This window comes from Manis javanica, chromosome 8, assembly GCF_040802235.1.
Source record: "Manis javanica isolate MJ-LG chromosome 8, MJ_LKY, whole genome shotgun sequence".
Taxonomy (NCBI): domain Eukaryota; kingdom Metazoa; phylum Chordata; class Mammalia; order Pholidota; family Manidae; genus Manis; species Manis javanica.
This window is the reverse complement of record NC_133163.1, coordinates 44855574-44882388: the sequence shown is the minus strand read 5'-3', so window position 1 is coordinate 44882388 and position 26815 is coordinate 44855574. Positions and strand designations below refer to the sequence as shown.

General features: G+C 36.9%; 1 protein-coding gene across 9 annotated transcripts in view; it reads right to left on the bottom strand.

The window, feature by feature from the left end:
• Positions 1-26815, bottom strand: part of GCH1 (GTP cyclohydrolase 1) — a 108556-nt gene that overhangs the window by 49206 nt on the left and 32535 nt on the right. For all 9 annotated transcript variants that reach the window (XR_012120503.1, XR_012120504.1, XR_012120505.1 and 6 more), the window contains exons 2-3: positions 15765-15874; positions 8955-9010 (exon numbers count right to left, since the gene is read on the bottom strand). Coding sequence is in view for 5 of the 9 variants with exons in the window: in XM_037016619.2 (XP_036872514.1) it covers positions 8955-9010; positions 15765-15874 (166 nt within the window). In the remaining 4 variants the exon portion in view is untranslated. The remainder of the gene's footprint in view (positions 1-8954; positions 9011-15764; positions 15875-26815) is intronic.

Below are 26815 nucleotides of genomic sequence, written 5' to 3'. Positions count from 1 at the left end.
TTTCAACTTTACCAGGATACTAATAAATGAAAATTCATCCCATGCTCTTGAGTAGGAAGAATTAATATTGTTAAAATAGCCCTCCTGCCTAAAGCAATCTACAGATTCAATGCAATCCCTATCAAAATACCAACAGCATTCTTCAACAAACTGGAACAAATAGTTCTAAAATTCATATGGAACCACAAAAGACCCCAAATAGCCAAAGCAATCCTGAGAAGGAAGAATAAAATGGGGGGGATCTTGCTTCCCAACTCCAAGCTCTACTACAAAGCCACAGTAATCAAGACAATTTGGTACTGGCACAAGAACAGACCCATAGACCAGTGGAGCAGAATAGAGAGTCCAGATATTAATCCAAGCATATATGGTCAATTAATATATGATAAAGGAGCCATGGATATACAGTAGGGAAATGACAGCCTCTCCAACAGCTGGTATTGGCAAAACTGGACAGCTACATGTAAGAGAATGAAACTCGATTACTGTCTAACTCCATACACAAAAGTAAACTCAAAATGGATCAAAGACCTGAAAGTAAGTCATGAAGCCATAAAACTCTTAGAAGAAAATATAGGCAAAACTCTCTTGAATATAAACATAAGCAACTTCTTCATGAACATATCTCCATGGGCAAGGGAAGCAAAAGTAAAAATGAACAAGTGGAACTATATCAAACTAAAAAGCTCTGTACAGCAAAGGACACCATCAGCAAAAAGGCATCCTACAGTATGGGAAAATATATTCGTAAATGACATATCCGATAAGGGGTTGACATCCAAAATATATAAACAGCTCATGCACCTCAACAAACAAAAAGCAAATAAGCCAATTAAAAAATGGGCAGAGGATATGAACAGACACTTCTCCAAAGAAGAAATTCAGATGGCCAACAGGCACATGAAAAGATGCTCCACATCACTAATAATCAGAGAAATGCAAATTAAAACCACAATGAGATATCAACTCACACCAGTTAGGATGGCCAACATACAAAAGACAAACAACAACAAATGTTGACGAGGTTGTGGAGAAAGGGGAACCCTCCTACACTGCTGGTGGGAATGTAAATTAGTTCAACCATTGTGGAAACCAGTATGGAGGTTTCTCAAAAAATGAAAAATAGAAATACCATTTGACCCAGAAATTCCACTCCTAGGAATTTACCCTAAGAATGCAGCAGCCCAGTTTGAAAAAGACATGCACCCCTATGTTTATTGCAGCACTATTTACAATAGCCAAGAAATGGAAGCAACCTAAGTGTCCATCAGTAGATGAATGGATAAAGAAGATGTGGTACATACACACCATGGAATATTATTCAGCCATAAGAAGAGAACAAGTCCTACCACTTGCAACAACATGGATGAAGCTAGAGGGTATCATGCTCAGTGAAATAAGCCAGGCGGAGAAAGACAAGTATCAAATGATTTCACTCATCTGTGGAGTATAAGAACAAAGCAAAAACTGAAGGAACAAAACAGCAGCAGAATCACAGAACCCAAGAATGGACTAACAGTTGCCAAAGGGAAAGGGGAGGATGGGTGGCAAGGGAGGGATAACGGGAAAAAGAGGCATTATGATTAGCACACATAATGTGGGGTGGGGGGGCACAGGGAATGCAGTTGTTCATGTAAGTGCATATTAATGAAACCAAAATAAATAAATAAATAGAATAAATACATACAAATTTCAACTTTATTTAGGTATAATTGACATTAAAATTGTAAGACATTTAAAGCATACATCATGGTGATTTGAGATACATACACATTATGAAAGAATTCCTCCACCTAATTATTAACATCATCTCATGTTTATCGTGTGTGTGTGTGTGTGTGTGTGTATACAACAAACATGGGAGTACAGATACCTCTTAGATATCCTGTCTTCATTTCCTTTGGATATATATAATCGAAAGTGGGATTGCAGGATCATATGGCAGTTCTATTTTTAATTTTTTGAGGAACTTCCACGTTATTTTCCATTTGGCTGCACCAATCCATATTCTCACCAACAGTGCATAAGGGTTCCCTTTCCTCCACATCCTCGCCAGCACTTGTTCTTGTCTTTTTTATAATAGCCATTCTAACAGATTCTAGGTGAAATGTCATTGTGATTTCCCTGACAATTAGTGATATTGAGCACCTTTTCATGTACCTGATGGTCATTTGTATGTCTTCTTTGGAGAAATGTTTATTCAGTTCCTCTGCCCATTTTTTAATAGGATTGTTTCTTTGCTCTTGAGTTGAATGAGTTATTTATATATTATGGACATTAACTCCTTATCAGATACATGATTTGCAAATATTTTCTCCCGTTCTGTAGGTTACCTTTTCAATGTGTTGGTGGTTTCCTCTACTTTGCATAAGCTTTTTTGTTTGATGTAGATACACTTATTTTTGCTTTTGGTGTCAAATCCAAAAAATCATCATAAAGATTGATGTCAAGGGTCTTACCCTCTATGCTTTCTTCTAGGAGTTTTATGGTTTCAGGTCTTATGTTCAAGTCTTCAATCCATTTGGAGTGGATTTTTGTGTGTGATGTAAGACAGGGGTCCAGTTTCATTTTGCATGTGGCTGTCCAGTTTTTCCAACATCATCTTTTTAAACAGACTATCCTTTCCTGATTGCATATTCTTCGCTCCTTTGTCATAAATTAGTTGACCATATGTGGGTGGGTTTATTTCTGAGCTCTCTATTCTGTTCTATTGGTCTATGTGACTGTTTATATGCCACTATCATACTGTTTTCATAATTACAGCTTTATAATTTAGCTTGAAACCAAAATGTGTGATGCCTCCAGCTTTGTTCTTCTTTTTCAAGACGGTTTTAGCTATTGGAGGTCTTTCGTGGTTCAATACAATTTTAGGATTTTTACTCTGTTTCTGTGAAAAATGACATTGGAATTTTGATAAGGACTGCAGTGAATTTGTAGATTTCTTTAGGCGGTATGGACATTTTAATATTAATTCTTCCAATCCAAGAATATGGAATATCTTTCCATTCACATGTATTTGTATCTTCCTTCCATGTATTTGCATACATATTTCCATGTATTTGTATCTTCTTCAATTTCTTTCATCAATGACTTACAGTTTTCAGCATACAGATCTTTCACCTCCTTGTTTAAATTTATTACTGAGTATTTTATTCTTTTTGATGTAATTTCAAATGGGATTATTTTTATAATTTATCTGACAGTTCATTGTCAGTATTCAGAAATGCAACTGCTTTTTGTAACCTGTAACTTTACTGACTTTATTACTTGTAACAGTTTTCTGGTGGCCTCTTTAGGGTTATCTATACATAATATCATGCCATCTATAAATAGAGACAATTTTACTTCTTCCTTTCTAATTTGGATATATTTCTTTTTCTTATCTAATTGCTCTGGCTAGGACTTCCAATACTGTGTTGAATAAAAGTGGCGAGAATAGATATCTTGTCTTGTTCCTGATCCTAGAAAAAACACTTTCAGTTTTTCACCATTAAATATGATGTTAACTGTGGGCTTCTCATATATGGCCTTTATTACGTTGAGGTACATTGCCTTTATACCCAGTTTGTTGGAAGTTTTTATCATGAATGGATGTTGAATTTTGTCAAATGCTTTTCTTCATCTATTTGGATGATTGTATGGTTTTTATCCTTCATTTGTTAACATGGTTAAGTCACATAGATTAATTTGCCTCTTTTGTCCTTGGAATAAACCCACTTGATCACAGAGTATGATGCTTTCAATGTATTGTTGAATTTGGTGTGCTAATATTTTGTTGAAGATTTTTGCATCTATGTTCATCAGGGATATTGGCCTGTAATTTTCTTTTCTTGTAGTGTCCTTGTCTGCTATCAGTGTAATGCTGGTCTTGAAAAATAAGTTTGGAAGTAGTCCCTCCTCTTCTATTTTTTTGTAAGAGTTTGAGGAGGATTGGTATTAATTTCAAAGTACAGTTTTGTACTTCAGATTGTATATATTGATACATAGTGCTTGCATCATTATGATTTTCTATCATGTCAAAGGAATTTAAAAGAATTTTAATTTCTAAATAGCTGTTTTTAAGAGTAATTTTGTATTAATTTACTTTCTTGTTACATAATTACAATTCTTGTTTTTTTAAGTTTAAGCTTGCCTTTTGGCCAAAATTCTACTGCACTGCTTTGTATAACCTTTTTATCTACCCAATCAAAGACTGAGAGGAAATTAGTGTTTCTACTTGTTACAGGTCCTGTCAGCTTCTCTATGCATTTCAGACAGATCCTTTTTTTTTGATAAATAAAGACTTATTACCTCTTTTATTATTCAAACTTCCTCAGAATAAGAGGAACAACTTTATCCCCTTTGATAAATTTTGTCTTGATTTATATTTTTAACTTTTGTGATTTTTTTTAACTAAAGGGGACATGGTTGGGTACTGGATTTAACCCCACAGACATCTTATTTAAATAGCCTGCTTACTGGTCTTATAACATCTGTGCTAAATCCTCTGTTTTCTCTTTTGCATTATGCTTTCCCTCCTCTTTTTTTTTTCCTCTGGCACCCAGGGAAGAAATCTGGTGACACTCTCACAGGAAGAACCTATGAGTGGTATATTTAACCCTTGAAAATCTTAAAGAGTATTTTTGGTACCTTCATATAACTTAACTTGACAAGTTTGACTCAACATCAGGATGCAAATTATCAAGTATGGCTAAAGCAAAGGGCAAAAGAGCAGCAGGAGATGGAGCCAGATCACAGTGGGACTTGTCAGCTAAAGGGAGGAGTTAGAACTTTTTCTTAAAACCTATGTGGAGCTATAGAGGAGGATAGTTATCAAATTCACATTTTGGAAAGAACATCCTGGAGGCATATAGGAGAAGATTTAAAAACCCTAAGAGATAAAAGGTGAAGAGGAGTTAGGAATTTAACATATAACCCAGGAAGAATATAAGAAAGGCCCAACCGCGCAGCAGCAAAGACAGCAAGAAGGAAGGAAGCATGGCTATGGGAGTGAAGTGGGGGTGTTGCAGGAGGCCAGTGAGCAAACAACAGTAATGCATGGATTTCGCCTCACTTTTTGCCCCAGAATACATTCCAGATGGAGCAAAGATTTAAATATAAAAATAAGGCCACAGAAACAACCCAAAAAACATGAGTTTATGACTACACAGAAGTTTTAAACTTCTTAATGGAAGATACTATAAAACAAAATCAAAATACAAATGAAAATTATGTGCAGCACCTGACTTAATTGCTTTAGCATTCAGAGACCTCATGCAAATCAGCAACAAAGACAAACAACCTAGGGGAAAAATTATCAAAGACTAACTAAGAGCAGAAAGTTTCTGAAATGATTCAACCTTATTCTATTAAATAAATGAAAATTAAAACAATAAGTACCATTTTTCACTTAACAGATTGGCAAATATTGAAAAATATGATGACACCCAGTGTTGACAAGTGTGGAGAAACACACACCCTTTATTATTAGAGTATAAATTGGTATGATCTTTTTTGGAGAACAATTAGGTAGTATCAAAAATTCAGCTACCCTAACCCAGCAAATTTTCCTGTAGTAATTTATCTTAAAGGTAGACTCAAAGTATGCAGATATATAAAACTATGCTCATCAAAGCATTTTTTTCCTTTTTTAACAAGAGCTCAAACTGTAGATTGTACTTAATCTTTATCAAAGACTAGTTAAATGAATTGTACTAATCAATCAAAGAAACACTATCTTGCCATTAAAAGGAACTTGAACATTTTGGGCTAAAAGATGTACAAGAGATTTCAAGGTATTTTAGATTAAAAAACTAAAAAGTTATAGGATAGAATATAGGGTATGCTCTCCCGTTTTTTTTGTTTTTTGTTTTGCTAGTTTTAAAGAGCTGTATGTTTTTGTTTGCTACATGAAATTGAATAGAAAATTTCCAGAAGGAAAGTGAAAAAAATCTCTGCTTTTAATTCTGGGGAATAGAAATAATAAAGAAAAGCTTTGTCTTTTATTCACTCATTTGTGTTTAAGGTTAACTGGCATGTTAGTTTTATATGAGAGAGAAAGAGGAAAAAAGAATGTTCCCTTTGTAATCTAATGCCCATCCTACTTTTTAACTATCTCCCAGGTGCCCCGCCTAAATCTCTTATTTCTATCAATCAATATGCTCCCTATCCACATGAATATGCCTTGCTCCTACCCTCTTATTTGCCTTTGCTTATGCATTAACTATGATAGAAGAGAGGACACCTCTCTTCTATTTCAAATCCTCCTCAGCCCTCTACCTCTGGGTCTCTTCAGCCTCATCAGGCGACATCCATCTGGACTTCTCTGAACTCAGAGCTCCAAACCACACCCTTCTGTGGCACCTGCTGCCTCACACTGCCCATCCTCCTTGAGGTCAGCGATTGTGTCCTAGTCTCTCCTGCAGCCACAGTAGCTGGAGCAGTAGGTGCTCAATAGACAGATTAACCGTGACCACCCCAAGGTACTACAATTCTATATTTAAATTAGGTTCACTCAATTAATCTAAGGCAAGAAAACTAATATATGTTCAATGGATTTTCAGCAACAAACTAAGTTTGCTCTAGAATTCAACTAGAGTTAAACCAGATCAACTCACTTCTGGCATTTTCTTGTTATTTAAGGCTTTTCTGTTTGATATTTGACTTCCCTGGCACCGAAAGGTCATTCGTTTAAAGGTAAGTATATAACAAACTTCATATACAAGATTAAAATGAGCAGTGAAGTTTTACTAAGACATTCAGTTTTATTACTCTTCATTCCCTAAATATTCCTACTTCTTATAAGGAATAATAAGCAGTTGGGTAAAAATCTTAGTCTTCTTTCCATTTAGTAGAAGCTTTATTCAATTTTTTTTTAAACAAAATACCTGGAAGTAACACACACTCAGTTCTTTGGTTTAGCATTCCATTTTCTCCTTAAGTTTTGATCCTATAAAGATAAACCCCCATGCTAAAAATAAATTCCTTTGTTTCATGAAACCGTAATTATTTGACACCTTTTCCTTTCACTAGGAAAGGAAATAACTAAAAATTATTCCCTTCTACCACAAGTTATCATTTATTCCAAAATCTCACAGGATCACTCAAGAATCCATTTCAATAAAGTGTTACCCATGGTCTACACAGTGTGGTATTGAAGAAAACTTTGCTTACATTAACACCAAGGCCTGGTGGTCTGCAAAGCATCTTTATAATATGAAAACTATCCACTACACTCCATTCACATGTGGACAGCCTGTTATAGGCATCAACAGTTGCAGAATTACTATACAAAAATGCATATGGGTTGGCAATCATGCTGGAACAGAGGGCACCAGGGGCCTGGGCCTACAGCTAGCTATGTTTGCACAGCAAGCATGCTGATTTTTCTTAGACTGTGTATTAAAGGGTAAGAATAGCCAATTTTAGTAAAGACACTTTTATCCACAGTCAACATAACTTTATATATTTGGGAGTAAGCTACTGGGGAGGAGTTGCTAATAGAAATTAGAGTAGGATTTATTACCCCCATTACCACCAATACCCTTTTTCAGCCACTCCCTGGCACTGCCACTGGGTAGAGATCACTGATGAGTGGCAATGTTTCCAGGTTTGTGTTAACAGCCTTATTGCAGTGAAGTAATTGCAGGTATTATCTAATAGCCCTGTCTGGTGGAGAGACTGCTGAGGAGGAATGAGGTCAGAAACTGGGAGTTAAATGTCTCTCTTCTACCTATGTTCTCATTAATCCCTAGAGGAAATGAGTGAGAAAATGTAAGTGAAAACAAAGTAAAAAGAACAGCTGTGAATGCAACTGTCAGATTGCTGGGGTGGTTTTTACAGAATCCAACATAGAATTGGAAAATACCTGTATCACCATTTCAGGATTGTGATGAATCCCAGTGTCTAAGCAGAAAAGAAGTAGGAACATCACAGCCACAGAACAGGCACTTGATCACAAAGATTAATTTATTCCAGTTTTGATATGGTCACTACAAACTTAATCAGGTTATCCAAATTTATCTCGGTTTATTTTTAAAAAGGTAGGGTCAGGGAGATACTTGACCACATGTTCATAACCTATTCCTTCATTTTGTTCTTAACTCTCTCTCCACATACACACACCCCTCCCAGTATTTCACCATCACCCAGAACTCACTAAGTCTATACAAAGACATTACAAAAAAAGGATATTTAGGGGCAATTAAATATTAGGGGCTGGGCCTAGTAGAGGTATGTGAACATGAAAGCTCAATTTGACTTAAGCTAAACACAGATGACCATACTTGTGTATCATCTGCCCTTCCTAAAACCCAAATAAAAATGGTAGCAAAGGAATTTTTTAAAAGACATGAACCCACAGGATAAAGAACAGAAAAGAAGACTGTAGCAGAAAGGAGGGGAAAAGAGTAAGCATTGTCTTGGAATAGAGCTGAGAAAGGAACGAGCTTGTGTTTGCAGAAGCAAAGAAGCCAGAAGTGAACTTCCTGGCTCTGCAGGACTCCAGGGGTATGCCAGTACAGGGGGAGGCAGAAGTGTGACCCCAAAAGATTGTCTGATTAAACATTTGGAAACAGTGCAGTGCAGTTAGACCCTGCCCAGGTTCCTCTCCCATCCCTCAATGTTTGCTAAACCACCCTTATAGGACAGTGGCTGGACTGAAGCACCCTTGGGTCCTCTTCAGTCAGGGAAGGCTCTACAGAGAAAGGGTGAGTGAAGACTTCAAGGATGTGCCAGTGGAAGAAGCAGTGGAAGGTGGGGCAGGAGGGCAGGCCATCGGAGAATGAGAAGAAATGGGCATTTGAATCAAAGGTCCTCTAAGTCTGTTGGTCTCCGCAACTAGAAATTTTAATTTGCAATGTAACTTCCAAGTTAGAGCCGCAATGGTAGAGAAAGAAAAGCCTAATGAGATGCTCACTGTATAGGGGCAGCTCCTATAAAATCTGTTTTCCTATCCATCACACAGTCATACTTACCTTGCAAGTTTGCTGAGGCCAAGCACTTGCTTGTTAGGAAGATAACCAATATGGACCTTCAGAGAAGAGACAGAAATAATAAGCTAAGTGAAAATATAGTACTTCTCTGTGACAAAATAAAGAAATAAGGAAACACAATAAAGGTATTATGTTAATTCAACACAATGAAAATATATCTTTAAAACATCTAGTAGCTTTAAGGCTTAGCAGTATTTATATAGACATTTGAAAAGTTACATAAATGCAGTAAAAGGAAAATATCTAAGAATGACTATTAATAGAACAACAAATTTTATTTGACATATAGCCAAGGTTTCCTGCTGAAGTTAAATTCTCAGTACAGTTCTTAGTCTTTCCTCTATTGATGGGAAACATTCAATAAGTGCAAATTATCCTGTAGCAACATTAAAATGTAGCCAAGAAAGCTGAAAGTGTAATTATAATAGCTGAAAGTGTAATTATAAATACTGCCGTTCCACACATCATGGTGGCCTTAAAAATCCCACACTGATGCAGAGCGAGCCCCACTGCACGGCGTCTCCACCCCTTTGTCATGCTTGGGAGCCTGCATATCTAAGCTGCACCATCTTCCTAACAGGAGAAAAAGGACACAGCTTCAGATGTGACTCAGCAAGAACCTGGATCAGAAGACCTAAGTTATTACAGGGCCTACTATAAGGAAATGCCAAATCTATAATCTTAAAAGGTACTAATTAATATCTAAAATGTAATACTTTTGAGCCAAGTATTAAGTATAAGAAATACTATGTCTCCAAAAAGGCTAATAAAGTAATGGTCATTTTTAGATTATCAATTAACCTAATGTAAAATTATAGAGTCATTTGCATCATGCCTTGGAAGCATTTGTTGTATTTGGTCACCTATTACTATTTACTGTACACTTGAATAATTGTTCTAGCAGCAATCAATGATTTTTCATCTGTCAGTGCTATGCTTTGGGAGTTTGAGAACTCTAGCTTATCACCTTCCTGGCCAGCAGAAGAAAGTAAAGAACACCTGAACATTAGGTATTGCAAAGAAAATTCAGTTAAAACTTTACCATAGAACCAAGGTCTTCTATACTAATCGAAATTTTATATTTATATGGACAGCTATAATTTGGTTACTGTTTATGCTATTTTTGGTCTTTCTGAAGATCCTAAGTCATTTAAACATCCATTTTAGAAAATCAACACTGAATAATATATTTAAAAACAGAGTTAGCCTAAACACAAACACAGAGGTAATCATGGCAGAAAGTAACAGGATATAGTGGTGAGAGGCTGAGAACAGGATCAAGCTCCTGGGTCTGACCTGAGTCAAGTCACTAACTCCCTAAAATCTCTTGGACAAGTCATGGTCTTTCTGGAGCTAGTTTTCTCAATGACAATAAAAGGAAATGAGAGTTCAAAAGTTCCCTCACTAATGAAATTCTGAGCTCTGTTGTCATAAGCCAGCATCAGTTGTGGGACTGCTAGATAGAGCCTACAGAATCCTCAGCACCCTGATGAACTGCTCTAGTCAAAATGTTTAGCTTTAATCTTTAGGGTTTATAAAGAATCTAATTTATAGGAAATCCAGAGATTGAATGGAACAGATCCAGAGGCAAAACACTCTATAGGACAACTGGCCTGTTCTCCTCAGTAAGAGAATGTCACTGGTGGGTGGGGGAAGTTGACATGAGAGAGTGGGTAGACACTATTTTAAAATAAGGGACTAAAGAGACGTAACAACCAAATGCAGTGCAAATGCGAAGATGGGACCCTTATTTGTATTCTGGTTTAAACAAACCAATAGTAAGACAGTTGCGACAACTGGAAAATATAAATATGGCTTAGTTAATAGATGCTACTTAGAATTATTGATAGTTTTGTTTATGGTAGTGCTACTGTGGGTAAGAAAAATATTATTTTGGAGATGCTTTTTAATAATTAGGAGTGGAGGAAAATAATTTCATTTACAGTTGCATCATGAAAGTCCTATACTGTGAAAACTACAAGACACTCTTAAGAGAAATTAAAGAAGATACCAATAAATAGAGACACATCCTGTATTCATGGATAAGAAGAATTAATATTGTCAAAATGGCTATCCTGCCTAAAGCAATCTACAGATTCAGTGCAATCCCTATCAAAATACCAACAGCATTCTTCAGTGAACTAGAGCAAACAGTTCTAAAATAGCCAAACCCCAAATAGCCAAAGCAATCCTGAGAAGGAAGAATAAAACAGGGGGATTACACTCCCCAACTTCAAGCCCTACTACAAAGCCACAGTAATCAAGACAATTTGGTACTGGCACAAGAACAGGCCCATAGACCAATGGAACAGACTACAGAGCCCAGATATAAACCCAAGTATATATGGTCAATTAATATATGATAAAGAAGCCATGGATATACAATGGGGAAATGACAGCCTTTTCAACAACTGGTGTTGGCAAAACTAGACAGCTACATGCAAGAGAATGAAACTGGATTATTGTCTAACCCCTTACACAGAAGTAAACTCAAAATGGATTAAAGACCTGAATGTAAGTTATGAAACCATTCAACTCTAAGAAGCAAACAAAGGCAAAAATCTCTTGAATATAAACATGAGCAACTTTTTCCTGAATGCATCTCCTCGGGCAAGGGAAACAAAATAAAAAATGAACAAATGATACTACATCATACTAAAAAGCTTCTGTACAGCAAAGGACACCATCAGCAGAACAAAAAGGCACCCTACAGTATGGGAGAATATATTTATAAATGACATATCTGACAAGGGGTTAACATCCAAAATATATAAAGAACTCACATGCCTCAACACCCAAAAAGCAAATAACCTGATTAAAAAATGGGCAGAGTATATGAACAGACACTTCTCCAAAGAAGAAATTCAGATGGCCAACAGACACATGAAAAGATGCTCCACATTGCTAATTATCAGGGAAATGCAAATTAAAACCACAATGAGCCATTACCTCACACCAGTTAGGATGGCCAACATAGAAAAGACTAGGAACAACAAATGCTGTCAAGGATGCAGAGAAAGGGGAACCTTCCTACAATGCTGGTGGGAATGTAAACTAGTTCAACCATTGTGGAAAGCAATATGGAGGTTCCTCAGAAAACTAAATATAAAAATACCATTTGACCTGAGAATTCCACTTCTAGGAATTTACTCAAAGAATACAAGTTCTCAGATTCAAAAAGACATATGCACACCTATGTTTATCGCAGCACTATTTACAATAGCCAAGAAATGGAAGCAACCTAAATGTCCATCAGTAGATGAATGGATAAAGAAGCTGTGGTACATATACACAATGGAATATTATTCAGCCATAAGAAAGAAACAATCCTACTAATTGCAACAACATGGATGGAGCTAGAGGGTATTATGCTCAGTGAAATAAGTCAGGCAGAGAAAGACAAACACCAAATGATTTCCCTCATTTGTGGAGTGTAACAATGAAGCAGAACTGAAGGAACAAAATAGCAGCAGACTCACAGACTCCAAGAAGGGACTAGTAGTTACCAAAGGGGAGGGTTGGGGGGAGGACAGGTGGGGAAGGAGGGAGAAGGGGATTGTGGGATATCATGATTGGTGCACATGGTGTGTGTGAGGTCATGAGGAAGACAGTGTAGCTGGGAGAAGACAAATAGAGACTCTGTGGCATCTTATTACACTGACGGACAGTGACTGCAATGGGGTATGGGGGGTACTAGATGGTAAGGGTGAATGTAATAACCACATTATTTTTCTTGTGAAACCTTCATAAGAGTGTATATCAATGATACCGTAATAAAAAAATAATAATTAGGGATGGAGAGTTATGCTGTCTATATTTCATATTCCTTAATATGCAGAAGTATTTACTGCTAAATTTTTAGGTGGATATACAAATTAGAGTTACATTTCTAAAAAAATCCTTATCTTTTAGAGACATCCTGGAATAAACCATGGAAAAAATAATATGATGACTAGGATTTGCTTGAAAATAATCTAATGGGGACCTATATAAAACAAGACCAGTCCTTTACTGATAACTGTTGAAGCTGGCTGTGGGAAACAGAACTTTATTATACCAGTCTTTCTAGTCTTATATGTTTGGAACTTTCTATAATAAAGGATTTAAAAGTGAGAGATACCATTACACACACATATACCAGAATACTAAATTTAAAAAGACCAAGTTCTAATTGTAAACAAGGATATCAACTGACTGAGACTTGTATGAGAGTATATGAAGTGTAAATAGGTACAACCCCTTCAGAAACCTAAAAGCCAGTGTCTCATAAATTCAACATGGATATACCCTTTTACGCTGCAATTTCACTCCTAGGTATGTTCCTAATAGAAATGCATGCATATGTGTACCAAAAGAATGCTGATAGCAGTATTGTTTGTAATGGGGCAGCAGGGGTGGAGGTGGGGTGGGGGGTGGAAACAGAGAGAGAAAACAACAAATATCCACCAAGCACAGAATAGGTAAATAAACCATGGTATATTTTCACAAAAGAAAAACAACAGTAATGAAAATAAACAAACTACAATGCAAGTAATAATACCAATGACTCTTACTATGCGGGACAAAAGAAGCCAGACACAAAAGAGTACATGCTATTGATTATTTCCATTTATATACAGAAGAAAAACAAGGAAAAATAATCTATAGTTAGAAATCCATATATTGGGGACAAGGCATGGGTTAGGGATTAACATGGGGCACAAGGTGAGCTTCCAGGATACCAGTAATGTTCTAGTTTTTGATCTCTGAGTTGGAAAGGAATATCTTTATGATTTGTGCATTTTCTATGTTTTATTTTTATAAAAAATGAAAAAAATACTTTAATGTTCCACGTTGCTAATTATCAGGGAAATGCAAATTAAACCACAATGAGATATCACCTCATACCAGTCAGGATGTCCAACTGTAAGTCTGGGGAGAGGAAATCCTAGGGCAAAATACCTTTAAAACTCAGTCAATCTAAAAACTAAAAAATCAGTCAAAGGGAGAAATAAGTTTTAAGTCCGTTTATTGCTTACAAACTGCAGTCCCCAGCCTTCTCTCTTTCCTGCTCCAGCAGAAGCAAAACTGGCCCTCCCCCTAACTTCTCAGGTACAGATAAGCCCTCTGTTGCCTGGATAATTACCCATTGATATGGAGATGAACTTCTCTCCACCCCTGAGGAATAATGCAAATGCACTAAAGCCATACTTCTTCTCACCTCTGAACGTCTATTGATACGCAGATGTACTAAAGCCAGATGAGATATTCTGGAAATATTACAATTTTACCCACACCAACATACAAAAGACAAGGAATAACCAATACTGGTAAGGATGGGGAGAAAGGGGAACCCTCCTACACTGTTGATGGGAATGCAAATTAGTTCAACCATTGTGGAAAGCAATATGGAGGTTCCTCAAAAAACTAAAAGTAGAAATACCATTTGAACCAGGAATTCCACTCCTAGGAATTTACCCAAAGAAAACAAGGTCCCTGATTAAAAAAGACATATGTACCCCTACATTTATTGCAGCACTATTTACAATAGCCAAGATATGGAAGCAACCTAAGTGTCTATCAGTAGATGAATGGGTAAAGAAGATGTGGTACATATACACAATGGAATACTATTCAGCCATAAGAAGAAAACAAATCCTACCATTTGCAACAACATGGATGGAGCTAGAGGGTATTATGCTCAGTGAAATAAGCCAGGTGGAGAAAGATAAGTACCAAATGATTTCACTCATTTGTGAAGTATAACAAAGAAAAACTGAAGGAACAAAACAGCAGCAGACTCACAGACTCGGAGAAGGGACTAGTGATTACCAAAGGGAAGGGGTTAGGGAGGACGGGTGGGGAAGGAGTGAGAAGGGATTAAGGGCATTATGATCAGCACACATAAAGTAGGGGGTCACGGGGAAGACAGTGTAGCACAGAGAAGACAAGTTATGACTCTATAGTATCTTACTACACTGATGGACAGTGACGGCAATGAGGTGTGTGTAGGGACTTGATAATATGGGTGAATGTTGTAACCATATATTGCTCATGTGAAACCTTCATAAGACCGTATGTCTGTGATACCTTAATAAATAAATAAGATAAAATACTTTAACAAAAAAATGGGAAACAAATGTTAACACATTAAATTTAGGTGATTGGGTATATAGGTATTCATTAACACTATTTCCTATAAGTCTTCTGTTTGAAAATTATTAATAAAAAGCCTAAATAAAATAAAATTATGATATGGGGGAGGAAAAGAGAACAGGACAACTCTGGGTCTTAAACCCACAAGCTGTCAAACATACATTTGACTACAACAAGCTAGATAACATTATCTAGCTTGCATTAGATTCATTTTTCCTAATACAGAAGGAGTTGGAAACAAATTAAGTTCACTAATCCTATAACCTCTGCCACAAGAAATTCTGCAATCATTACTGCTCATGTCATATTATACAAAAGTATATCTTGGGTCAAACATTACTTAGTCAAAACAAAGGGCAAAGGATTTCAGAGCCTGCAGCAGATACCTAGAAAAAAAAAGATGCAACCTTAATCTCATTATTTTAACCTATTAACATGGTATTTACTACAAACACTTGCCCTGAGGGTCTTCTGCCACTTTGTTTTGTTTTGTTAATTTCAAGCTATTAGATTGATAAAGAGTAAATGTTTATGTGTGATTCTAAATATCTAGGATATTAGGAATTAGCAGGTGATAATTGTAAATGTAAGTATCCTAATTTACAACTTTTATTGTGCATTTTTAAATTGTTAGGAAACAACAAGAGAAAACCTTACCTTTCCAACAAATGGAACTAGATGATGTTCGCACATGGAAAACATATCTATGTCCTTCACAATAACCATTTCATCATGATCTTCATCAAATATAGCATCATTTAGGACATCTGAAATCAGACCATTGCTTTAGTAACAGTTCAGTTTCATAGAAAGGTGCAGAGTAGAAAAGCTAACAATCTCTATTGGTAAATAATAAAAACTGACAGTCTAAATAAGAAAGAATGTTAATCCTACTAACATATTAAGGGAATGAAAATTAAAAGCTACATTTCTCTTTAAATGAGGGTGAAAAATTCCCATGATATAGTTACATTAAAAATGCAAGATTACAAATTTATTTGCAGCATGAAAGAGGGAAAGAGAAATAGAAAAATTATACAAGACAAGAGTGGCTATTTCCAGGGGTAGAAATGGGCTGCTTTCACTTTCCTCCTTACATTTTCTTGTACCTAACACTTTCTCTATAGATGTTCATCTCTGAAAAAAAAAAAAAACTAATCGTCAGACTTCAGACCTGAGGTCACATTCAGACACACATAAAGTTGACCTCTGTTATAAATCCTCCAAATAATTTTCTACCTATAGAATTTTCTAGTTATTATATGCAAGCATAAGACTTACTCAGAAAAGTTGCCTTCCTCCCTTCTTAAAAAAATAAATGTTACAGTTTTTATATGTATGCCTGTCCAGGCTGGCTTTGGGTGATGAGCAGTGTTCTGTTTAAGCTGTGGACTCGGGGACATATGACCAGGCATACAACAGGCATTTAGAAACAAAAACGCTTTATATTTAAAATTGCACTGATATCTGGACAGCTTGCAGACTAGATATATTCAAGCCACCTAGCTGTGTGATTTCAAGGATCTAGGGATACCTATCTATATAGTGTGATTAGACAGAGAATGGAGGAGGTTAGCAGAGCTTTGCAACCACCTCCAGCTATTTCCTCTCAGAAAGGAAGCTGGCAGGTGAGTCACAGGGAAGATGTGATAATGTCCACCCACACAGCCTGACCTTCAGTGGCTCCATAGCTACTAGAATATAGGGTCACAGTTATTGAGTCATCATTTAACCACAGTTATCATCCCCTGAGTCAGGCTATTCAGAGACATGTTTGGCTGTGTAGTAGGAAAGTCATTAGTGTGGTCAACAAAAGTGAACATGTGGGTTTAGATACATACAAACATGACCCCCTGGTAGGGAGAAAGCTAAGTGCCATTCTTTAAGTAAACATCCCTTCTCCAAAAGCAGTTTTCTATTCTGAATACTCTGTCCTAACCTTCAGTCATATTTCTGAAAGAAAAAGTCCAAAAATAGATCCTTAGTTAGTGCTCCCCAAAGTATACTGGATTTCTTCAACATTTTAATGTAGTATTGTTGCCATGTATAGCACAAAGAATCTTCTTGAAAGTAAAAATGAACAAAAAAATTATTTCTTAAAGAAAAAGCAAAAGAGAATTGTCAAATGTAGGACCCATTCATTCATACTGGCAAAGAATGACAGCATCCCTTTTCTAAGCTCTGAGTACAATTACGTGGCACATGTTAAAAGCTGGCCCTGGAGTTAGGCTAAGTTAGCATCTGGCCCCATCATTAACTAGTTGTTTGACCTTGGGCAAGGCACTCTATGCCCCAACTTCTCAGCTGTAAAATGGGCATGAAAAAGTACCTATTTTTTTCAGGGGGATCCTGAGGGTTAAATGAGACAATCCACATGTGGTTAGAACTATGCAGGTGGTGTAAGCAATAGTTGTTATTATTGCTATTGTTGTAATTAAGATAGAAGGAATTGCCAAACTATGTGTCCCATATACAATGCTGTAAATCAGGAGTTAAAAAGCAATAATTTGCTTCTAAGAAACCGACTAGAGAAAAGGATAACTAGTAACTTTACAGGAGAAAAACCTTGCAGACACAATCTTAACCAGTGATCAAGGTTAACTTTAATTAAGTTAATACCACCTTAACCAGTAATAAGCCATATTGATACCATGTAGCTCTTGAAATAAAACAATGAAAAAAGCACATCACCTCTGTGAAAGTCTTCCCAAAAATCTATAACTGCAGTCAAATCACTAAATTGAAGGACATTATACAAAATACCTAAACAAATGCTCTTTGAAAAGACATGAAAGACTGAGGAACTGTCACAGATTGACAACTAAAATGCAATGGAAAAACTAAAATCTGAATAAAGTCTGTAGTTTATTTAGTAATATTGAACCAATATTAATTTCTTAAGTATTGATAATTGTATCATGGCCGTGTCTCAGAAAAGGGTACAGAGACTCTCTGTACTATCTTTGTAATTCTTCCACAAGACCAAAATTATTTCAAAATTAAAAGTTTTCTAAAAAGCAATTAGGACAATGTCTATCAACTGGAATTTACAGACAATGGAGCATTACTCAGCAATAAAAGGAAATAGTTATGGGTACATGTACTAACATGGCTGCATTTCTGAAGAACTATACTAACTGTAAGAAGTTACAAACATACACACACAAAAATTATGTATGGGATTCTGGGAAAGACAAACATAGTGAGAGAAAGCAGACAGTTTACTGGGGACTAAATAGGTGGGAAATTGACTGCAAAAGGGTAGAAAGAAACTTTTTTGGGTGATAAATAGTCTATAACTTCATTGCACTGGTAGCTATACAACTGTGTATATTTGTCAAAACTCAAATTGTACACATAAAGTTGGTGACTTACTGAATTTAAGTTGCACTTTGAGCTAACTTTAAAAAATAATGTTTAGATTTTTATGTAATTTGTTATTTAGTGTTGACTTTGAAATCATATAAATGTCTTACATACTCAAAATTAAACTAAGAAGAAAAAAATTAGTGACCTTCATATATCTTATTGCTTTGTGTGTAATATAACACTAATAAGTTGCCTATATCCTATTTCATTAAAATGAACCCAGACTATAAACTCAACCTAGCCAACTTCAATAATGAAGTTTCCCTACTATATTTATTTATGTTTTGCTCCAACATATCTGAAAGCTACCATCTGTAGCTAATAAGAACAAAACACAATCACAGATTGTTTTAATTTCCTGCCTGTTATCAGCAGCAAGAAGGTAATCCTGGAAACAAGGATTTATGGCATTCTATTTCCTACCATTGGTCATAACCAACAAAGGAAAACCAAAGCAGCCTCCAGAGTTAGAGGTCTGTCTATAACAATGCTACACAAAAAAGTATGAAAGTATACCTCTCATGTCACTAGTGATCAAGCAATGACAACAAATAATCCTACTGGACAGCCAACCCTCATGTATGTAGTCCCTTCCTGAAAGTACAGCAAGGCAGGCCCACAACATAACCCCAGGTTATACAGCCTATCTAAACATCCTTTAAAGCAGAGGTTCTCAGACTCCCCAGTGGGCTAATTAAAACACAGATCACTGGATCCCAACCCCATAGTTTCTGATTTAGTAGGTCTGAGTTGACCTGAGGATTTGCATTTCTAACAGGTTCCCAGAAAATGCTAATGCTCCTGGTCTCGGAACTACACTTTGAGAGACCCTGTTTTGAAGTATTCCATGTTTTGTGCTCCTACATAGAGTCTTCACACCTTCAATTTGCTCCAACTCAAATATAATATATATTAAAAAACACTGCTGGAATAAAAGTTGGGGGGGGGGGAGATAAAAGGAACTCCTTGGAGATTCCCCCCCACAAAAGGAAATTTCTATCTGATGAAGTTTCTTTTGAATGAGTGGCAATAGGAATTAACACTATCATGATGTTTGGTGACCAGCACCAAAATTAGAGAGATCACTGAGGAAGACAGAATTTCACACCTGATGCATCTTCCTGGAGAATAGCATTAAAAGACCATGGAAGAAGGCTCAGAATATTGACATGCACTGATCCCAAGAGATAGAAAACAGAGAACAGGATCTGCCTATGGTTTTAGAATTGAGAGAACAAAACACAGAGAGAGGCCTAAAAAGGCACTGAGCCTCTGCTCTTGACTGGAATTAAATCGGTTTAAGGGGCTAACAAAGATAAGCCTATTCAGATTTATGGGAGAAAGGTACAAATCACTGGCCCAAACCCTTTAACATCAGAGCTGCCTCTACCAACACACACTATTTATTTCATAGCACCTCCTGGTACTACTGTTGTGTATGCTAATTTCTCCAAACTTTGAAGCTAAGCATTGTAGCTTAAAGCTTTGGAGTTTCCACACAGGGCCCTGCATACCATGCATGGAGCCGGAATTAAACAGAGAGTTTCCATTTTAGCCAATTAATATGTCAGTCTTTACCCTATGATTAACTTCCTTAAAATAGACTTTGAAGAAAGGACTCCAAAGAAACTCATGTGACCAAGGGAATATAAAAATTCATTTTGTAGCATTATTGGTAATATTAAATATTTGGAATTTAAATGTGCATCAGGAGAACAATAGCACAGTTTGAGTAGAGTCATATCCATGACCCAGCAGTGAAAGTGAGTGAATCTGAGCTGCATTTATAATCCCTGAAATAATGTCCAAGGAAAGCAGCAATATGAGTAGCAGTAGCAGGTATATCCAGTATGATCCATTTAAATGAAGTAGAAACAATACTACACATTGTCTGCACTACACATAAAATAAAAGTCTAAAAATAGGCATGAGATGGTAGTACACTCATAGACACTGAGAAGGGATTACTGGTTACCAAAGGTAAGGGGTTGGGTGGGAGGGGAAGGGGATAAAGGGGCACAATAATTCACAATCACAATATAAGTTGGCCACAGGGATGGTCATACAGCATGGAGAATATAGCCAATGATTCTGTAACATCTTACTATGCTGATAGATAGTAACTGCACCAGGGGGGTGAGGATTTAATAATATGGGTAACTGCTGAACCACTGTGTTGTATACTTAGAACCAATACAAGATTGTATATCAACTAGGCTTCAATTAAAAAAAAGAAACAGACCCACCTATATGCTGCCTACAAGAGACTCATTTCAGACCTAAAGACATACATAGACTGAAAGTGAAGAGATGGAAAAAGATATTTCATTCAAATAACAGAGATAAAAAAGCAGGGGATGCAGTACTTGTATCAGATAAAATAGACTTCAAAACAAAGAAAGTAGCAATAAACAAAGAATGACATTACATAACGATAAAGGGATCAGTCCAACAAGAGGATATAACCATTATAAATATCTATGTACCCAACTTAAGAGCACCTAAACATGTGAAAAACATACTAACAGAACTAAAGGGAGAAACAGACTTCAACTCAATCATATTAGGGAACTTTAACACACCACTTAAATCAATGGACAGATCAACCAGACAGAAAAAAATAAATAAGGAAACAGAGGTGCTGGACAACACCCTAGATCAGATGTACTTAACAGATATACACAGAACATTCCACACCAAAGCAGCATGATATGCTTTTTCTCAAGTGCACATGGAATATTCTCCAGAAGAGATCACATATTAGCACACAAAAAGCGCCTCAATAAATTCTAAAAGAATAAATTCAAAAAGATTGAAATTGTATCAAGCATCTTTTCAGATCACAATGGTATGAAACTAGAAATAAATTACACCAAGAAAACAAAAAACCTCACAAAACACATGGAAGCTAAACAACATCCATCTAAATAATCAATGGATCAATGAACAAATCAAAGAAATCAAGCAATACATGGAGAAAAGTGAAAACAGAAATACATCAGTTCAAAATATTCAGGACACCACAAAAGCGGTTCTGAGAGGGAAGTACCCAGCAATACAGGCTGACCTCAGGAAAGAGGAACAATCCCAAATGAGCAGTCTAAACTCACAACTAAAGAAACTAGAAAAAAGAAGAACAAATGAAACCCAAAGTTAGTAGGAGAGACATGATAAAGAGCACAGCAGAAATAAATAAAATAGAAAAGAATAAAATAGAAAAAAAATCAATGAAACCAAGAACTGGTTCTTCTGAGAAGATGAACAAAATAGACAAACCCCTAGCCAGACTTTCAAGAAAAAAAGAGAAAGGACACAAATAAACACAGTCAGAAACATAAAAGAAATGGTTACAACTGACACCACAGAAATACAAAGAATTATTAGGGAATTCTATGAAAACTTATATGCCAATAAACTGGACAACATAGAAGAAAGGGACAAATTCCTAGAAAAATACAACCTTCCATGACAGACCCATGAAGAAACAGAAAGTCAGAACATACTAATTACCAGTAAAAAAATTGAAATGGTAATCCAAAAACTCCCCAAAAATGAAAGTCCAGAACCTGATGGCTTCACGGGTGAAATCTAATAAACATTTAATACCCATCTTCTGAAAGTATTCCAAAAAGTAGAAGAGGGAATACTTCCAAACTCATTCTATGAGGCCAGCATCACTCTAATACCAAAACCAGACAAAGACACCACAAAGAAAGAAAATTATAGACCAATATCGCTGAAGAACATAGATACAAAAACCCTCAACAGAGATTTTGGGAAGATGGCAGCGTGAGTAGGGCAGCAGAAATCTCCTCCCAAAACCATATATATTTCTGAAAATACAACAAATACAACTATGCCTAAAAGAGAGACCAGATGATACAGTACAACAGCCAGGCTATATCTACATCTGCGAGAACTCAGCATCTCACGAAGGGGGTAAGATATAAGGCGTGGCCCGGCAGGGCCCAAGCGCTGCCCCCACCCCAGCTCACTGGCAGGAGGAAAGGAGTCAGAGCGGGGAGGGAGTGGAAGCACAGGACTGCTAAATAACCAGCTCTAATAATCCACACCGGGAGCGCAGACACACATTGCATGGTGTGCTGGATATTAGGGAAAGGAAAAGTAAACTCTGTGAGCGGGTCCCTGCAGCCAGCTTCCCTGGGACAAATGAAAAGCAAGTGCTTTTTGAAACCCCTAAAGGGACAGGGGCTTCACAGCTAGATGGAATCATCCTGGCACAAACAGCCCAGCAGCTGGGAATCCCAAGGAACTTCAGGCGCCCTAACACCCTGGGTGGCAACGCAGCTCTGAAGTGTCTCACAGAGATAAACAGCCTGCCATTCATTTCCCCTCACGCATGGCCATGGCAGAGCAGCCTGGGAACAGATGTGCCCACAGCAGCCGCTCAGAATCTCCTCCCAGTGCACAGCCACCAGGGCCAGATCCAAAAGCTGCCGCCAGTGAGCAGCTGCCTAGCACATGCAGAGGAAGCTGGGACAAGGTGCAAAGGGGCGCCGTTCTCGCAGGAGAGCACACCTGGCATGCCTGCCTCTCCCCACAGGGCTCTCGGCTGCTCTGCCGGGCCACGCCTTATATCTTACCCCCTTCGTGAGATGCTGAGTTCTCGCAGATGTAGATATAGCCTGGCTGTTGTACTGTATCATCTGGTCTCTCTTTTAGGCATAGTTGTATTTGTTGTATTTTCAGAAATATATATGGTTTTGGGAGGAGATTTCTGCTGCCCTACTCACGCTGCCATCTTCCCAAAATCTCTGTTGAGGATTTTTGTATCTATGTTCTTCAGCTCAGGAAATTAACCTGGAGCCTGCTCCCGGTGTGCAGGTAACCAGCACAGGCAGCAGAGAAGGGCAAGGTGACCAGCCAGCAGGAAGGGATTTTGTGCTCCCAGCTAACATACCTGCTATGTGCCTACAACTATTTCTATGGCCATGAAAAGGCAGAAGAATTTGGTCCAGTCCAGAATCACCCAGAACACCCCTAAGAGAGAGCAAGGGAGATAGATTTAATCAATCTTCCTAAAAAAAAATTTTAAATAAAGGTCATAACCTTGCTGATGGACCTGCAGAGAAATATGCAAGAGCTAAAGGATCAAATTGGGAGGGAGGATACAGAAATAAAACAATCTCTGGAAGGACTTAAGAGCAGACTGGATGACATGCAAGAGGCCGTTAATGGAATAGAAATAAGAGAAAATGAATACAGACAAACTGAGGCACAGAGAGATAAAAGGATCTCCAGGAATGAAAGAATATTAAGAGAACTGTGTGATCAATTCAAACAGAACAATATTCACATTATAGGTGTACCAGAAGAAGAAGAGAGAAAGAGATAGAAAGTGTCTTTGAAGAAATAGTTGCTGAAAACTTCTCCAAACTGGGGAAGGAAATAGTCTCTCAGACCATGGAAGCCCACAGATCTCCCAACACAAGGGACCCAAGCAGGACAACACCAAGACATATAATAATTAAAATGGCAAAAATCAAAGACAAAGACAGAGTATTAAGGGCAGCAAGAGAGAGAAAAAAGGTCACCTACAAAGGAAAACCCATTAGGCTCTCAACAGACTTCTCAAACAGAAACCTTACAGGCCAGAAGAGAATGGCATGATATATTTAATGTAATGAAACAGAAGGGCCTTGAACCAAGAATACTGTATCCAGCACGATTATCATTTAAATATGAAGGAGGGATTAAACAATTCCCAGACAAGCAAAAGTTGAGGGAATTTTCCTCCCACAAACCACATCCACTGCTCTAGATGGAAGCACTCCTAAGGCTAAATAGATGTCACCAGAGAAAATAAAATCACAGCAAAGAAAGCAGACCAACCAAATACTAACTAAAGGCAAAAAATAAAATCAACTACCCAGAAAAGCAGTCAAAGGAAACACAAAAGAGCACAGAATAAAACACCCAACATATAAAGAAAGGAGGAGGAGAAATAAGAAGGAAGAGAAATAAAGAATCATCAGACAGTGTTTATAATAGGTCAATAAGCAATTTAAGTTAGACAGTAAGATACTAAAGAAGCTAACCTTGAACCTTTGGTAACCATGAATCTAAAGCCTGCAATGGCAATAAGTACATATCTTTCAATAATCACCCTAAATGTAAATGGACTGAATGCACCAATCAAAAGACACAGAGTAAGAGAATGGATAAAAAAACAAGAACCATCTATATGCTGCTTACAGGAGACTCACCTCAAACACAAAGACATATACAAACTAAAAGTCAAAGGATGGAAAAAGATATTTCATACAAACAATAGGGAGAAAAGAGCAAGTGTTGCAGTACTTGTATCAGACAAAATAGACTTCAAAACAAAGAAAGTAACAAGATAAAGAAGGACATTACATAATGATAAAGGGGTCAGTCCAACAAGAGGATATAACCATTATAAATATATATGCACCCAATACAGGAACACCAACACATGTGAAACAAATACTAACAGAATTAAAGGAGGAAATAGAATGCAATGCATTCATTCTACGACACTGCAACACACCACTCACTCTAAAGGACAGATCCACCAGACAGAAAATAAGTAAGGACACAGAGGCACTGAACAACACACTAGAACAGATGAACTTAACAGACATGTACAGAATTCTACACCCAAAAGCAGCAGGATACACATTCTTCTCAAGTGCACATGGAACAGTTTCCAGAATAGACCACATACTAGGCCACAAGAAGAGCCTCAGTAAATTCAAAAAAGATTGAATTTCTACCAAACAACTTTTCAGACCACAAAGGTATAAAACTAGAAATAAATTGTACAAAGAAAACAAAAAGGCTCACAAACACATGGAGGCTTAACAACGTGCTCCTAAATAATCAATGGATCAATGACCAGATTAAAAGAGATCAAGCAATATATGGAGACAAATGACAACAACAGCACAAAGCCCCAACTTGTGTGGAATGCAGCAAAAGCAGTCTTAAGAGGAAAGTATATAGCAATCCAGGACTATCTAAAGAACGAAGAACAACCCCAAATGAATAGTCTAAAGTCACAATTATTGAGATTGGAAAAAGAGGAACAAATGAGGCCCAAAGGCAGCAGAAGAAGGGACATAATAAAAATTGGAGAAGAAATATATAAAATTGAGAAGAATAAAACAATAGAAAAAATCAATGAAACCAAGAGCTGGTTCTTTGAGAAAATAAACAAAATAGATTAGCCCCTAGCCAGACTTTTTAAGAGAAAAAGAGAATCTACACACATAAACAGAATCAGAAATTAGAAAGGAAAAATCATGACAGACCCCACAGAAATACAAAGAATTATTAGAGAATACTATGAGAATCTATATGCTAACAAACTGGAAGAAATGGACAACTTTCTAGAAAAGTACAATCTTCCAAGAAGATCAATGAAGAAACAGAAAATATAAACAGACCAATTACCAGCAACAAAATTGAATTGGTAATCAAAAAACTACCCAAGAACAAAACCCACAGGCCAGATGGATTTACCACTGAATTTTATCTGACATGTAGATAAGACAAAATACTCATTCTCCTTAAAGTTTTCCAAAAAATAGAAGAGGAGGGAATATTTCCAAACTCATTGTATAAAGCCAGCATCACTCTAATACCAAAACCAGGCAAAGACCCCACCAAAGAAGAAAATTACAGACCAATATCACTGATGATCATAGATGCAAAAATACTCAACAAAATATTAGGAAACTGAATTCAAAAATACATCAAGAAGATCATACACCATGATGAAGTAGGATTCAGCTCAGGGATGCAAGGATGGTACAACATTCAAAAATCCATCATCACGTACCACATCAACAAAAAGGTGGACAAAAACCAAATGATCGTCTCCATAGATGCTGAAAAAGCATTCGACAAAATTCAACATCCATTCATGATAAAAACTCTCAACAAAATGGGTATAGAGGGCAAGTACCTCAACATAATAAAGACCATATATGATAAACCCACAGCCAACATCATACTTAACAGCGAGAAGCTGAAAGCTTTTCCTCTAAGATCAGGAACAAGACAGGGATGCCCACTCTCCCCACTGTTATTCAACATAGTACTGGAAATCCTAGCCATGGCAATCAGACAAAACTAAGAAATACAAGGCATCAAGATTGGTAAAGAAGAAGTGAAACTGTCACTATTTGCAGATGATATTGGACATAAATATCCCTAAAGACTCCAATCCAAAACTACTAGAACTAATATCGGAATTCAGCAAAGTTGCCGGATACAAAATTAATACAAATAAATGTGTTGCTTTCCTATACACTAACGATGAACTAGCAGAAAGAGAAATCAGGAAAACA